A 17,411-nucleotide genomic window follows, 5' to 3' on the forward strand; every position below is an offset into this window, starting at 1 on the left:
CATGAATAAGCGATGCCACTGTTAAACAATGACAGCATATTGCACTGAATACCTAGGTCCACAGACTCCTGCATACTCTGTTGTGGTAGGGACTACAAACAAATTATGATGAAAATGAGCAAAACTCCCTGATAACTAAAACGAATTTGAAAAAGTCACATTGGTGTTGGAGTATGAGCTAAAAGAGATAGGGCCTCATTACACGTTGTGCGGTAAAATCCGGCATTTACCGGCATAGCGCTATTAACGTGTCTGCCTTGGCAAGAGGGCGCTAATAGCATACCATTACGAGTACGCGGACACGAGCATAGCGCCATGCCGGTAATGACCCTACCGCCATGCCGCTAAAGACCCAAAAAAGTCCCTTACCGGCTTCGACGAAAGTGCAGATAGCACCTCCGCCCTCACTCTGCATGCAAATAGCGGTCACCGCTATTAGCGGTAACCGTTAAAATGCGGAACCGGAAATAGCGTAATCGTACAGGAACAGGAAGGAACACGGCAGCCATCTTTAAAAACACAATCCATTGCCATCCTCTGCATCCAGGACCTCTTTCGGCAAGACTCCAACATAAAATCATCCAGGACAGCGCGAAGATGCCCAAGGCCGTCAAGAAAGGTGCTGATCGCCAGCGAAAAGAAAAATTCAGCGACGAGGAGCTGATCATGCTTACTCAGACACTTGCGGAAAATGCCAATGTAGTTTTCACAAATGACATGCGGCGGGAGACCCTCCTCAAAAAGAAGGCCATCTGGGCAGAGGTTGCCCACAAAGTCAGTGCGTTGGGCACCACCACCCGCACTGTCAAGGACTGCCGAAAGCGGTGGGACGACCTACGGGTCCGTGTACGGAACATCCTGTCCGTGAATCGCAAGCTGGCAATGGCCACAGGAGGTGGCGCAGATTCCCCTATAAAACTCTGGGAGTGGGAGGAGACCTGCGCCGCCACAATTGGTGTGGAATCGATCGAGGGTGTTGGAGACATGGAGCATGGTGCCCCCACTTCATCAGATGGAGGTGAGTGTATACATCAAACAATGCACAGTGAAGGGTGATGGGCCGCCCAAATATGAGTCCATAATCAGGCCATCGATCCAGCCACAAACCTACATGCACGCATCACCACATACATGTGCAACACAGACCCATTCATGCATGACCCACCCGACATCCCCATTACCGGATTCCAAAATAAAGCACCCCCAATGCATAGAGCGGCATGACGTAAACATTCTGCATAAGGCACGTAGAACCATAAACAATGATATTCCCTTTTTTCGTCCCCTACAGGGTCACAGACAGACACTGATGAACCAGGCACTGGGACACCTGCTCCACCAGCTAAGAAAAAGCCCAGGACACATGACAGAGGGGACACCGCCACCACCTCAAGGGGAACCGGGAGGAGTGATCAGCAGCAGAGAGGCAAAGGCAGCAAGAGCACAAGTTCTACACAGCCTGAGGCCACGGCTGCTGCAATTGTTCCACCCACGGCAGTGTACCCCATGACATTGGAAACCAGCACGGAGGGCCCGCACTCTGCTGCCACCAGTTCCACTGGTGAGGCAGCAGCCACCGCCCCGCTTTCGGACGTTGAGGAGGCGATTGACATTCTGATTCAAAGCCAGACCCCCAGCCCACCACGGTCCATTGAGCCAAGCCCAAGGCCATTATCACCATCAGGTAGCCATGTAGAATCAGGCAACGAGACTGTTGAAGGGCGATGGGGCCCTCAGGTGTCCTCACCTGAAGCCAGAGGCATGGACCAGGGCGCAGCAGCCACCCCAACAGCTGGATCCAGTGAACACGACCTTGCTACCATCAGCCAGAGGCAGATCGAAATCACTGCACTGGTTGGCCAGCATGTGGCAGAGGAAGCCCGTCTGAGGGATGACCTTAGTTCGTATGCAAGCCAGACAAGGGATGCCATGGAGGCCTGCACGAACAGGATTTGTGAGGAAATGGCCCAATTTAGGCAGGCACTCACACGTATTGCGGATGCCATGGAGCGACAATACCCCCCCTCCCTCCAGGACCAATCGGGCACCTCCTCCTCTGCGAGTTCCCGACAAACAAGCCCCCGCCGCCGCTCTCTGCGTACCATGAGGCGCACGGCATCGCAACCACCCAATGGCGGAGGAGCCCATGAGAATTAGGGCCATCAAGAACTTGCTGGCACATGTCGAGCAGGACACCTGCACACTATGAAACTCACATGGGTGTGTTGTGGGGGGAGGGGGGAAAGGGTGTTTTTGGGAGTGTTGTGGGGGGAAAGCGTGTTTGCACAGTTGGGGCCATGCACTTTTTGTACACATTATGATCACAATACACTGTTGAAAATTTGAAACACAGGCCTGGTCTCCATCATTGTGTATGTGTACTTCATGGGGACAGCGTCCTTTGTGACCCTCATCACATACATCAGGGCAATACCCATCTCCATCCATAATAGCTCTCCCTTGTATCTCATTGCATTTGATACATTAGATGCTGACGCTCATCGTGTCCCTCCTGGCCATGCAAGAGGCGATGGCCAGGATGTTGCCATGCTGTGTGGCATCACTTCAGTGGTGCTATAGGTGTGTGGTTCAATGGTATGGCTAGGGGTGTTACCTTTGCATGCATTCAAGGGCACATTGCTGTCTTGATGTTGTGCTGTGCTGATTCTGTAGTACCATCTTGACGCCATGTTGCTGATTTGTGTGGTATGTGGTGTGGCATGATGTGCAATGTGGATGTGGATGGATGTGCAATGTTCGGAAACCTGGATTGAACTCTATGTTGTGCAGCTCATAATTGCATGTGGGTTCTCCTCAAGGACATTGCGGCCTTCCCTGATGGACATTGGCCTACATCTGTATGTCCATTTGTCCTACAGACGACAGTCAACACCCAGTAGGAGTATGTATCTCTCCCCACCACATCAAACTGCCATGTGCTTGCCCTGCTACTCACCAAGTAGCCAGGAACGTTGACCGGCTTGTTGCTCCATGTAGCGTGGCATGTTTGAGTTACGCAGGGCCATGGAATCATGGGTTGATCCGGGAAATCGGGCACAACCATGTGTGATCATCTTCTTAGCGTCAGATGTCATTTGCACTTTGATGGAGTGGAATTTTTTTGTGTTTTGGTAGACTGCTTCATTTTGATGTGGGACCACCAATTCCACATGGGTAGAGTCGCTGGTCCCGATGCAACTTGGGATGCCAGCCAGTGAATAGAAGCCAACTTTGGTGTTTGCAATCTCCTGGGCAGTCCGTGGCAGGAATATGTGTTCCCGTGCATGCTTCAGGAGGGCATCGAGTACCTGGTTCAGCGTGCTTGAGGATACTGGTTGTGAGATGCCATGCATCTGCCCCACTGTATGCTGGTAGGTGCCTGTGGCCAGGAAATGGAGCACAGTCACCACCTTCTGTAGAGGGGGAATGGCAGTTCCGATGTCTATGAGGCTGACAATGTCGTCATGTGTCATGTACATGATGCTGGTGATGGTATCCCGGTCCAGACGGTACATGGTGTGTATCTGCTCAGGGGTTAGGTTTAATGGACTGCCTCGGATCCTGGGGATTGGTGGCTGCCTCTGTGGTATGCCTAGGTGCCCTGCTGGTGCTTGCTGCGCCTGTCTTGCCATCATCCTCCTTCTCTTCCTGCGTCTCCTTTGTGCTGCCTGTTGTTGTTGCTGCTGCACTGCAATCATGTCCTCCAGCCCATGTAATGCTGCTAGTATTGGAACCATCTTGGTGTGGGAATGGGTGTGTGAAGGGGTGTGGTGTGCTCTTTTTGTGCTGCCACAGTCTCCATTGCCTCCACCTGTGCTGATTTTGTGCACCTGTGGCAGGTGGGGACACTGCTAGGTTCTGATAACGGGTGGTTCGCGAAGCCGTTATTTGCGCCATGCCGGTAAGGGGTTTTGGGGGCTTTTCCATGCCGCTATTAGCACGTCCGCCTGGCTTGTGATGATGTGCTATTAGCGGCATAGCGTTATTTACAGCATCGAGGGTCGCGCGCCCGCGGACTGGCCGCTATTAGTGGCACCGTACTTAGCGGTGCCGCAAATAGCGGTCAGCCGGGTCATAATTGGCATGCGGATTTAACGGTACCGGTATTCCCTTACCGGTAACGTTAAATCCCTACCGCACAACATGTAATGAGGCCCATAGTAGTGATGGGCAAAAGAGGCGGTATGGGGGGCGACCCCCATACAGGGAAAGGGGCTACAATCAGCTAAATTTGTAATCAAAGGATTAATAAGAGAAGAATGCAGAACTGTATTGATTGCTGTGGTGGGAGGAAATATACTATTGGCGCTGCCAGCTTTCTAGGCAAGGGTTCCAACCAGTTTTGTGCTTGAGTGCATAAACATTTCCCCTAACTCATGTTTAGGTCATCACTCCCACCATCCCAACCCAAAATGCAAAGTGGCCTTCATTGCTGGCAAACAGAGACTTTCATTGTGGCCACTGAGGAGGCTTCTGTTCAACACATGCCCCACTTAAAATGCAAATGAGGATAACACAATGGGGGCAAGTGGGATGTGCAGATGCTGGCCACACATTTAGGCAATGGGGTTATACTCTAGAAAATACCAGTAATGGAAAGGACTTTAAAGTCACTATCTGCTGTAGTCTCTGTGGAGCATTGGTGATGTAGAGTTTTGTCTTGGGCAAGAATATTTTGAACACTCTATGTTAAGCATGTTATTAATAACAAGCAGAGCAGAAACATAAGATTTTTTAAGGAATTGTTGGTGCCGATATTGCTCACTGTATTAAACTGAAATGACCCAAGACTACAAATCCTATGATGCATTTGGTGGTGAAATGAAAGCCCTGACAGCTGTAGTATATGTGTGGGGCAGGCCCTAGATGAGCTCAGCCTGCCCTCACCGTACCTAATGTCAAATACTCCATATTGCTTCAGGTGTGCAGTAGTGTTTATTTTAAGAGAGATTGATGACAACAAAAGCTATTTAGGGAGAGTGGAGTGGTCCTTAAATTGAAGTTCCTATATGCTGAGCAAGTCATTGAGTTAAAAAACCTGTTTTCTGTATATGACCTAAACTGGCCACTGTAAAGTAATATTTTGGCTGTCGCTGCAGGTAGAGAGCATTGGTTGACCAAAGGGGACCGAACTGAGGAATGATGTAAGAATTCTGTCTATTGATGCTCTTCAATAGTATGAGATCCATACGAGCAGTGACCATTTGGAGGAACAGAACTAATGACATCTTTGAATACAGACTAATAATGACATTCTCCAGACTTGACCAGTCCCCATGGGCCAACCATGCCCTGCCTGAACATATGTGCTAGGTTTTAAGTACTTACAGTATAATATTTGTTTATTGATGAACCAGTTAAATGACCAGACTTAAAAAATAAAAAACGAATTAAGGACAGCTTTTGTGATGTAGATTTTATCTTGGGAAAGAACAATTGGAACCACATGTTAAGATATCCTATTTACTGATTCGTAATGGTTGAAATAAAAAAAAGAAACCAATGCTCTGGCTATAACATGCACCTGAAAACTTACTCACCTCAAAACGGTGCACCCTTGCATGTTGTGGACAAGGCATGATTTTGGAGGTGCTTTGACTCCATTTGAATGACATTATGCCACCCTTAAAATTGCAATATATGCCAGTTATGGTCACTGTAATTGCTACTATCGGTCATGGAACAGGAACTCTGCCATTACAAATCTTTCAACTCAAGAGTTCGCCACCCAAGCTGCCGCCAGGCAACTGCTTTGGGTAAATGCTGCTGTCTGTTCAGTTTTAATTGATTGAACGCTGTAGCATCACTTTGCACCACTGTGCCATCCCCTTTAACAGTAGTGTAACTCTCACCATTGCTCTGAGATCAGCCAGCTATACCCCTGCCACCTCTCCAAACATGCCCATCACACTCAAGGCCAGATCCCTCAAACCTCTTCTCTCAATGTGTTCTTACCTGTCCAGCCCGGCAAGCATTCACAGCGGTGCTCAGTGGGCGAGAAGTGGCTGCACGTAGCCCCGTTCTGGCATGGCTGCTGGAAGCAGGGATCGCCAGCCACCCCATCACATTCAGGGCCGAAGAATCCAGGTAGGCAGGTGCAGTGGAAAGTTACTATGGACCCGCGATGGACCCCTGTGCGGCATGTGCCCCCGTTCTGGCAGCGGCCTGGATGGCAGGGGTCTTGGAACTGGCACTTCTCACCCGTGAACCCAACCTCGCACCTAAGTGAGAAAGAAAAGTCAGAAAAGGGCACCACAGAGTGTTGATGGGCAGAAACAGCTTCCTGCAAATGCTTTTGCTAATTAATTTTCGTATTCTTCCCTGAAAATTTCACACTTTTCTTGTAATCGTTTCACTTCTTTTTTAGACCTATCCTAGTCCTGCCACAGACTGGTGAAGGGTGGGTGAGAGGGCATCTTGTTCTGAATGCCACTTTTCTTCTCCTGCATGAAAATAGTAGCTTTCAAATGGAAAAAGGGGCGCTGATGACACCAAAACAGGTGTTTTACCAAAACAGCGGTTTATAGTCATAATGTCGAGAAAAAAAATGTCGACAAACAAAAATGTCGAAAATTGTTTTTCGAAAACAATGTCGACATCCTATACTTATAATGTAAAAAGTCATTTTTTCGACAAAAAAATGTCGACAAAAAAATGTCACTTAAAACTATCAACACCTCACCCAACACCCCTCATACTCAACACATTCTAATTATATATTTATTTATTTATTTATTTTTTCAATAAATAAATAACCAAAAAGAGTATCATTTACTATTGGGGGGGTCCCCCCCAACCCCCCCTCATCCAACACCCCCCTGCCACCCCCCCCCCACATCCCCCCCAACCACCCTCCCACCCCTCATACTCAACACATTCTAATTATATATTTATTTATTTATTTATTTTTCCAATAAATAAATAACCAAAAAGAGTATCATTTACTATTGGGGGGTCCCCCCCAACCCCCCCTCACCCAACACACCCCTGCCACCCCCCCACACCCCCCCAACCACCCTCCCACCCCTCATACTCAACACATTCTAATTATATATTTATTTATTTATTATTTTTTTTCAATAAATAACCAAAAAGAGTATCTTTTACTATTGGGGGGGTCCCCCCCAACCCCCCTCACCCAACACCCCCCTGCCACCCCCCCCCCACACCCTCCACCCCTCATACTCAACACATCTTAGTTATATATATATTTATTTATTTATTCTTACAATAAATACAAAATTTCGAAAAAATATCGAAAAAATGTCGACATTATTGTTTGTCGACATTATTTTTTTCCACATTTATTTTTCGAAATTTTGACTGTCAACATTTTGACTGTCGACATTATGACTGCCCACCACGGAGAACACTATTAAAGCAGGGAATTGTTGGTCTATCCTAGACTTGTATGGTGAGCTAGGGATCCAGGGCCTGGCCATCTTACTTGGTAGCTAGGCCACATAGCTATCTACTGTAGTGCCAACCACAGACCTGAATAATGACACAGGTATGCGCCGCAGAGAGGTTTAAGTAGGTATTGGGCGTGAAAACCAGAATATGTGTTTAGTCAGGTATAATGATTAACACTACCGGTGGAAGGCAAATGCATGTTTTATATTTTGTAATGTATTTAGTTTGTTTATGAAGCGTTTTAACAGAAATGGTATCAAGAGCAATCTTGAGGACAATATGGGTCACATAATTGCATAGGGTACAAAGGCCTGGCAAGGGCATTTGATCGCAATAATAAGAGGATGAAGTGAAGGGTTGGTGAGTGCGTTAGTACAGCACAATGACAACAGTCACAGGGTGGTTTTAGACAGCAAAGTAGTGAACACTTTTGGATCAGAGATGGGTTAAGGGAGGGTAGTGAGAGGTAGGCTGTTTGAGTATGTGCAGGGGTGGGTGAGGTGGTTTAAAAACTAGTATCAACAATGTAAAGATCTGTGCTCGGTGGAGAGGTACCATGACTGATGCCAAAGAGGGGAGGTGGGAGGGGGAAGGTGTGTGGCACAGAATAACAAACAGGGTGCAGGTGGGACAGCTAAGGAGCTTTTTTGGCAGTTGCCAAGAACAGAATGGAAGATCAGTGGGGATGGTATTCTTGTACTTGAGATGAATGAGGGCTAACAAATTGTTGAGTGTCTTGACTGAGTGGTGGGTAAGGTGGGGATGGGCTTCGCTGGTGCCAAGGAGGTCAGAGTGAGCGAAGGAGCTGGTGATGGTGAAAAAGTCCAAAAGTGGCATCCCACTGTCAAAGAGGACTCTTAGATTCCAAGCACAAGGGAAGTATGTGGAAGAGGCAGCACAGATGGTCCTGTCGACAGTCGACAAAGGGAATAAGACCATTTCCAGTTATGCAGATTGCACATTGCATGTTGCCATCCAACAGCAGGTGGCAAAGAGGTAATATGGAATATAGCTTTTGAAGTAATTGGATGAATCAGGCAAAAGAGACAAAGATATAATTATAATTGGTTATTTAAACATGCTTAATACTGAGAGGTTTCTAAGCCTGGACCCAGGGATCGAGCCTCTGTTGCTCCGAGTCGTCTTGCTTCCAAGGTAAGCATGTTGCCCCTGAGCTATCCTCCCATGACCATCTGTGTTGTCATCAGTAAAGCAGCATGAGAAACTGGAAGGAGGATGTGATGCTGTGCCTTTCGGTGGAGGTTTACATGGAGAACAGAGGGCCCATGGTGGTGCCTTGGGAAAGACTTGAGGGAAAGAAGTGAGAGCTAAGATGGACAAGCCCTAGGGTGCAGTGTCAGGTCTATCGGAGAAGTAATGAGAGTTGGACCTGTTACGAGTGAGACATGGTTTCAAGGAATATGCTGTAGCGTTGTGGTATGTAATGCAGCAGATAAGTGGAGAATGAAGTGGTATAGATGGATAAGAGGGGTGAACCAAGGACAGACCTTTGGGGAGCCCAACCGAAGGGAAATTAGATTTGATACGGACAATTATAAGGACTAACTGTCAGCAATATAAGCAAAGTAACAGTGATGTATTTTCCAGTAATGTACGGAATGGACATGGTTTCGTAGATTAGGCTATAGTGTGTGGTATGTAAGGCAGCAGAGAGCTGGAGAAGAAAGAGAATGGAGGATATGATGTCTCCTCAGTATGTTGTACACAGGAAAGGATCTTGGGGACTCTAAAGGAGTGTTAGGCTTTGCTGTAGAAGTCAATATGATCATAGAAAAAAACCCACCCCCAGAGCAGGGCACTTTCCCCAATCAAAACGATCCTAGATTCCGGCCGAGCATGCTGGCCAATGCACCGTCAGAAGAGCAACAATACTGACACATCCTGAGAGAAGCCCCTGCCATGAATTCATTGATCCGTGCAGAACAAGATGAACTTTGTGCACATGTGAGGTTAGTGGGCAAGCAATTTCATGTTTAGTCGACATCAGAGGCAGTAGATCAACAATTCGTTCACACTGTTTCAGTGACATTCGTTGTACTCTGCGACTGTCAATGCTGTGGGCATTTCAAATAATCCAGAATCACACACTGTTACCGAAACAGTGTCTTTTACCCTAGAACACATTACAGTTAAACGTGCCAGCGTACTTAGCCCTTCTGTGCCAGTAAATCTATTAAGTAGGGACTAGTTATATAAACTTAACTGCACTATACATTGCAGAAGAGAAAGGGTGTTCTTAGATGCCCCAAGCAGGAATGCTTAGGCAGTACTAGCAATGATGCACGTTACACCGGTAAAACAAACCAAACTCACATCCGCACTTTGCTCCCCAGAATTAATACTGAGAGGTTTCTAAGCCTGGACCCAGGGATCGAGCCTCTGAATTGCTGAATCCAGTCTCAGATACCTTTTGCCCTGCTCATGACAATGAAATAGGATGTATTAGAAAGGCAGAACATCAGGTAGATCTGCCTGAAAGATTGCCAAGAATACCGCAATATCCACTATGTCTAGAGCAGTGGTATTCACACATTTTTTTCCCTAGGGTAAAACTGTTGTTGACGAGCAGCCCCGTGAGGAAAGATATTGTTGCTGGGCCCCCAATTGCCATTACTGCCTATTTTTACTATTTCAAGCAGTTAGCGTAGCCACTTTTTGAAGGGGGTTGAAGAAGATATAGCACCTTTGATAGACTCCCTGTTGAAGTCATGAGTAATATTTCTCACAATCAACTATTGTAACACTGTGATGCTGCCTGTCAAGAATCTACGAAGAGATAAACATATGCAGAGATAAACATTTCAAGTTGCAAACTACCAGCCAGACAAAAAAAGTATTTCGCCATCTCAGTTCTACACATAGACACAACACACTTGCCAAGAGTCAATTGTCACTAGCCAATGATTAGTGGTGAGCGCACCTTTTTAGCCCTGCATAAAGATTTGTTCGGGATCTTCGAGCTGTGGACTATATAGTCACACGTATACAATCAAAAGATTGAGGGGAAATTACTAAATGGCCACAGGATTCTTCCCCCCTAAAAAAGGCTTGTGCAAACTTCCAAACTAGGGAATCCTGTTGCCTTTATGCTAAGCCCCATAGATGAAAAGAGGAACACTATTCAATCACTAATGCTTAGTCTCAAATACTTATTTATTAACCACAAACACTCTGTAGCGCTAAAAAATTAGCATATTACAATACATCACTTTATTAAGAAAACACCAAAAGAATTTTTTGTTAAAAAATATTTTAAACAATCTGTATAAACATTACATAGTAAAACATTTTGTATAAACAATTCATTGTCTAAAACTCATGACATACAACACAACACTCTCAAAGTGCAACCGTGCTTCCTATCCACTCACATACCTCACTAACCAATATTGCACCACACTCACTTCACCATACAAAGTTCTACAGACAACAGCCAAATAAACTGAACAGAGAGCTCTCAAATTCTGAAATGCTCCCTCCCGCCAGTACGTGCCCTACTTTAACAAATCCTTTCCAACAGCAAGGTTCTCATTAATTTAATTAAACTTTACACAAGAGTTGCCTACTAGTAGCGCAACCACAATGCCCAACATGTTTTGTTCTTGTAAAAATGTGAGGCAAATGACAGAACTTTTTCAGGGGAAATTCGACAACCAAAATCTCGTAGTCTTCTCAAACTTTGTGTGGAAATGTTCCTCTATGGCCAGTGAAGACTTCAGGAATTTAAACAGTCCACTGCATCGCAGGCGCATTTAAAAAATCAAACGGCTCACCGATGTGGTCACACACCACACGCAACAGCACCACCGTCATGCTACAGCTATGTAGAGTGATGATTACACTCAAAGCAGTAATTGCTTGGGTCCACTTGATCTAGTGGCCGAATCGGTCCCTTCTGTTGAGCCTCCTAATTGCCACTCCTACGCGAAGCCGCTCAATTGCCCTTCCATAAACGGTTTCCGTTTGTATGGCGTTGTTCGTTATGACTCCCGTGCTCGCGTGCGCATGCCCACTTTTGCCTGGTGCTAGTCATACTGTATAGTCATACTGGCTTTCTCAGTAGTCCCTAACCTGACAACCATAATATAATGTATTCCTCGGACAGTGTAGGGGAGGACTGGTCCAAGAAGACCCCCCCTCGCCTACGCTTTCTCCCCAGGTGAGGACTATGGCTCTCTTGGGCGTCCCCTCATGCCACCCGGGCCCAGGTGATGGAGGGTTCACCCACTGGAGACATTGCCCGCACGTATTAATTGCCCACATGTATTAAAATTTAGCTAGGCCTAGAAACCATTTTGTCTGATAAAGATGGTGTGAGCTCAGCGCACTGTAGCGCGGCCCCCACCCTTGGAGGGTTTCAGTCGTCCTTGTTGCCGCAGCACCCTGGCAGATCCGCTGCGAGCACGTTCCCACGAACAAGACGGACATGAGCTAGTGTAATACACTAACATTGTAACAGTTCACCTCCCGCAATGTATCATCGCTCCCAGCATGACCCGGCCAACAGGCCTAGGCAAATGAAAAGAACAGTAAAATGGTCGTTAGATGACAGACAATCTTTGTATATTAATGTTGAGACTACTTGCAAAGGATGCTTTTCTTCCATAAAATCCCTTATATTACAAAAGCCTGTACGATGTATAATTACAAGAGATCATGCTCCCATGATATAAGCGATGGTGAGCCTATACCATTGCAGTTGGGTACTAATAATAACGGAACGCACCAGGAATCTGTTTGTTACGTGTATGACTGGAAAACTTACACCCCATGGGCTCGCGCCATAACTGAACTAATGCTGCTAGAGGACACAAGAAAACGAATGTAACCATACAAAGGGCCCATGTGAAGAATGCACGAGAAGGCACATGTCATGTGTGCATGTCTAGGCCCCACATGCGCCACCACCGTCACGAACAAGTGGCGGGTTACTTTCTATGTTCTCCACCAATCCTAAACTCTACCTCACTTACTGCAAATATATATGCATATAACTAAATACTGTACTTGTTAAAACATAATATATGAATAAGGTACTCAGACTGGGTATAATCAAGACACATCCAGCAAAGTTTAAATGCATGTTTTGTAATGTTTTGAATAAGTATTGTAGAGTGTTCAAATGTTTGTGATGTCTTTACCTAAATCGGCAACACACGAGGGAGATACCTTTGTGAAATACGTGCAAGGCCATTCCCCCTCCCACCCTACGAAGGCTGCCAAGGCATGAGAGCAGAGACCGCGCCGCGCTGCGTTACCTCCCCCAACCAGACTGGAGTCGCTTCAAAGATTTGTAACCCCCTCTGTAGCACCCAAGGCCACCACCTGCCACATGCATTATTTACAGCACAGCAGTAAACCTCTGCCTGAACACACGCTCCCCCTCGTAAACCTCACAACCCACCGGACCATCTCAGACTTATGGCCCTGTGCAATCAAGACACCCAACACTTTGACAACACACAGCGGAACATCCATAACAACTTCTAACAAGGCAGAAAGACATGTACCGCCCGTCCCAGGCCCTGAAGCTTAGCCCCTCGACCTATGGCCCCGGTCAACAGGACACTGGTAACCATGCCCTGACGTATTACCTCCAGTCCCCTCACAAGGTGCATTCCTCCTGTGTTGCATTAACCTGTTGTATAACCTATTGTAAGATTTACTAAAGAAGATAATACCAAAAATGCCTGAATGACTGCGGTATGCATGGCCTAGGGCTAATAAGTCAGGAGAAGACATTCATCTCTGCCACTGGCCGCGATGGCCCCACAACACCGCCTGGATGAACTCCGCCACCCTGCCAGGCCCAGCCCAACCCACGAGGCTGCCCAGTGACGTCTTCCAGCCAAAGCCAACCACATCACAGCAGCACCTATAGTTAGTCGTCGCCACCCAATCCCCATGAACTTGTGCCCCCTATAGTGTGTAGGGTCTTATGACGTTTTTTGTAAATATATACGCCTGTCTTTGCTATTGTCGGACAGAGCGCTCTCGGAGTTTGCAGAGTCCTTTGCATGCCCTATTCTGATTGATAAACTCCCATTTACGCTCACCCGCACTCTGTCTTGGCCTTATTCCCATTTTGGGAGAGTCCTTCATTGTCTCTCATTGCGGGGAGGATTGTGCTGTTTGGGGACGCTTGCCTTCAGTGGTGACCCCGATAGCGTGATATTATTTCTTCCTAAACTCGTTATAACCGTCCCCTTTTGGCACGAGAATCTCCGGTCGAAAAGGGATAAGCACGGTGAGCCGGCTCCGGGAGGCTGCCCGCCAACGGCGACCGGTACACTAGGAAGTGCGCACTCAATAGAGAAAGGGTACGGGATCCCGGTTGAAAAATCCCCTTTGAGTACCGCTCGCCGGAGTCGGGGCTGACTGTTGAGCTGACGGCGACACTGCCTGGACGGACCCAGTTTCGGAGACTATCGGTTCAAGACGGGCACGTGAGTACTGAGTGTGAGCGATTGTAAAGGGAGCGGGGAGAGAAGTGTAGGACAGGGAACGAAAAGGGGGTACGAAGAGATACTAAAGATTATTCTAAAATTTCCTTTTCTTTTTCTTTGCATATGGCCATTAGGATCACAAGGTGAATAAGAGATAGAAGTGACGGGAACCTAGCTCCGAAAGGGGGTGGAAGGCGGCGCCGCATAGTGCTATATTGACTAGTACTGGGAATATATGACGAAGTGAAATACAAGATAAAAGTGTTCAGCAAAAGGGGACACTGAGAATATATTAGTGCTCGCTATTATTTCTTTCTTTTCTTTTTCTTTAAGGGTAGGGGGAGAATAAAAAAAACAAAAAAAAAAAAAAAACAAGTTCAGCACGAACCTGGGAAGAAAGTAAAAGAGAAACAGGTCCTACGAGAAAGGGGGAGAGCAGGTTAAATATATAAATATATGCATATGCGCATCCATCTATCTAAGTGAGACGGACAGGGACAGCCGGCTAGGGAGGAAAGGGAGGGAAGCTCGAATGGTGAATTGAATGCTACCAAGAGGTGTGTGCACCTCGTATGTGTCAGAGGACGACTTTGATGTTGCGAATGTGTAAAACGGCTATAAATGTATAATTGTTAAATGGTCATGGTAAGTGTGACCGGATAAAACTTTTTGAAGGCAACGTTGATACAGTGACGTGAGTGGGTGCTTTTTCATTTCCGGGGTGATATTGTCAAAATAAATGATGGGTTGCTCTTGTATGTGTCCCCCAAAGAGAACAAAGTAGAAATTGGGTACAGTCAGTTTTGTATTGTGCAGCCAAGGGAGGGAAAGCCCAACCGAGCATAACATTGAATGTGAAGTAGAATACGAAAAATAATATTGATACTACATTCACATTGGAGTTGCAGACACACAGAGACACATAAGCACTAGGAGGGCACACAGAAATGGGGGCTGAAACACCCTTATCACATATTTGTAAAAGTCTTCCAGGGTACGCGGAGCGGATTAAGAAATATCACGACCAATGGGTAACTGAGTTGAAGGGAGAGGGGCTACCCCAGATATGGCCAGAGGGAGGGTCATTTGACAAAAGCGTTCTGGATATGGTGATGACATGTATTTTCTTGAAGTACCGAGGGAAGCAGCTGCAGAATAGGAGGGAAATATTAGATCTTTGGCGGTTATTTGAAGAGGTACCACCTCCTAAAGCGCCAGCATCAAATCCTGATCTCCCATCCACTACAGACAATACACTGATGATACATAAAGATATCAAAGAAGTGCCAAGTGTAGCGCCACCAGTAGAGGTAATAAGTTTATATCCGATATTAAAAAAACCTGTACCCGCAGAAGGATACAGTGATCCAACGTATGTACCTCCCCCGACAACTACTACACCCCACCGGCCCACTGCACCCCCACCATATGAAAGTACAAGGGAGCGAGGCCAGGCGAGTACACAAAGGGTGGACATAGAGAAACTCACAGATGATTTACAGTCAAGACTCTCAATAGCAAAAGATGAGCTCTCAAGAATAAAAGACATGTGCGGACAAACAGCACTTAATGCGACTAGATCAGGGCGCACGTCTAGAGCGCCAGGCGAGACAAGAAGAGCTGAAGAGGGGTGGAAGAAAGGTGAGATACTGTTCAGAATTGAGGAAGAACCAACCCGAATAATTGAAATAGAGACACGTGAGGGAGATCCTGACAATGATGAAAGGCCTATGGGGGATAGAGAGGAATTACTATGCGATATAAGGGACGAGTTAGAAGAAAGTGACAGGTTGAGCATGGCTATGGGAGGGGGAAGCGAAGGGGAGGATGGCACATGTTCAGTGAGAACACTGGACGATGAGTGGTCGGGACGACTGAGGAACAGAGTGGGGAAAATGGCATCACTAGAAGCATCAGCACCCACATCGGGTCCGGGTGCCATAAAGAAAGGAAAGCTACAGCTCCCGTTGATACACAGAGGAGGAGGGAGACCTAACTATATCCCATGGGCACAAATGGACAAAGCCAACTTATTAAAGCTATTGCCCCCGTTATCAGGAGGGGCAAGTAAGTGGATATACGCCTTTGAAAAACATACTGCTGGAGTACCCCTAGCTGTAGGAGATGTGAAAAGTCTGCTCGTATCAGCGGTGGGCGATCAGGCTGAAAGAGTATGGGTTAAAGCCGGTTTCCCGGGAGTAACATTAGACTGCGACCGCCATGATGGGGCCTCCTTTAACACAGTACGGGCTAGGGTGTGGGACGCCTTACGTGAAACATTTCCAGATACACCTGACTTACAGTCCGTGATGCAGTGTACAATGAACGACGGGGAGGAGGCTATGGATTACATTTTTCGGGTCCAAGAGATGTGGAGAGCGGAAACGGGCACGCCTTGGTATCAATCGACTTCTTTATTTTACTTCATTATAAAAAGAGGGCTCCCAAAGGAAGTGCAGAAAGCGCTCGACAAGATAGCAGGTATTGAAGCAAAGGGATGGCCAGAAATTCAGAGCATAATAGTACACCATTGTAAACGAATAAAGGAAAGGGAGAGGGAGGTAGCTCAGAAAAGATTGGCAGACGAAGCAAAGTTAGTACAGACAAAATTGGTGAAGGTCGCAGCGGCAGTAGCCGCACTCCCACACAGCAGGGAGGGAGACGATGAGGAGGAGGGGCTGATAGCAATACAAGGAAGGATGGCAGCTAATTGGGCGGGAGCAGGACAGCGGCAGTGGAATGAGCAAGAGCAAGGTGGAGGTCCGCAGTGGCAAGAGTGGACCCCTCGAGGGGGACGAGGTGGGTACAGGGGCCGAAGAGGAGGCGGAACGGAGTATGGGGGAATGGGAGGAAATGGATGGCAGGGCCCTAGAGGTGCACAAGGAAGTTGCTGGAACTGCGGGCGATGGGGGCACTATTCTAGAGAGTGCAGAAGCAGACCCAATAACGGGTTCCAAGAGGTAGAACAATATGGCCATCCCCACCCGGGAAGCCCATATGGCCTCCCAATGGGACAACAACAACTAAGAAACCCAAGCCAAGGTAATACCGGCCAGCAACAGGGACCCCAATATAGAACACAGAACCACCCACAAAACATGCAAAACAACGACAGTATGCAATATACACCAGGCAACCCTTTCGCGACAGCAGCAAACGGGGCCCCCGCACCAGCACCTTACAACGGCATGTCAGTGGTCTCAGGTAATGTATTCAATGAAGGGGGGGCGATGAGACACCCCGCATAGGACAGCCCACAGAGAACACTTGCTTGTCCAGTTCTATCTACCACCCACAGTGCAGCAGAGGAACCATTGGTAGGGGCGCAGATAGGAGACAGGCAATTTGTATTCATGGTTGATTCGGGAGCGGAGAAATCATGTGTCAGGGAGGGCCGGTTCCCGTTATCTAACAGGAAGTTAGAGACGCAGGGGTTCTCTGGGGCTGTAATTGAAGTTCCTTACACAGAAGTTTTAGATGTAACCGTAGGGGGCAAGACTGTAAAGGCACCCTTACTGTATTATGAACAGT

The 17,411-nt window shown here is 47.1% G+C and overlaps 1 protein-coding gene across 1 annotated transcript in view; it reads right to left on the reverse strand.

Annotated features, from left to right (window-relative positions):
* The window catches only part of LOC138521830 (neurogenic locus notch homolog protein 1-like), a 478,650-nt gene that overhangs the window by 279,478 nt on the left and 181,761 nt on the right, over window positions 1–17,411 (reverse strand). The window contains exon 3 of the mRNA XM_069634949.1: window positions 5,956–6,221. Coding sequence (XP_069491050.1) covers window positions 5,956–6,221 — 266 coding nt within the window. The remainder of the gene's footprint in view (window positions 1–5,955; window positions 6,222–17,411) is intronic.

This window comes from Ambystoma mexicanum, chromosome 13, assembly GCF_040938575.1.
Source record: "Ambystoma mexicanum isolate Mex_15411 chromosome 13, UKY_AmexF1_1, whole genome shotgun sequence".
Taxonomy (NCBI): Eukaryota; Metazoa; Chordata; class Amphibia; order Caudata; family Ambystomatidae; genus Ambystoma; species Ambystoma mexicanum.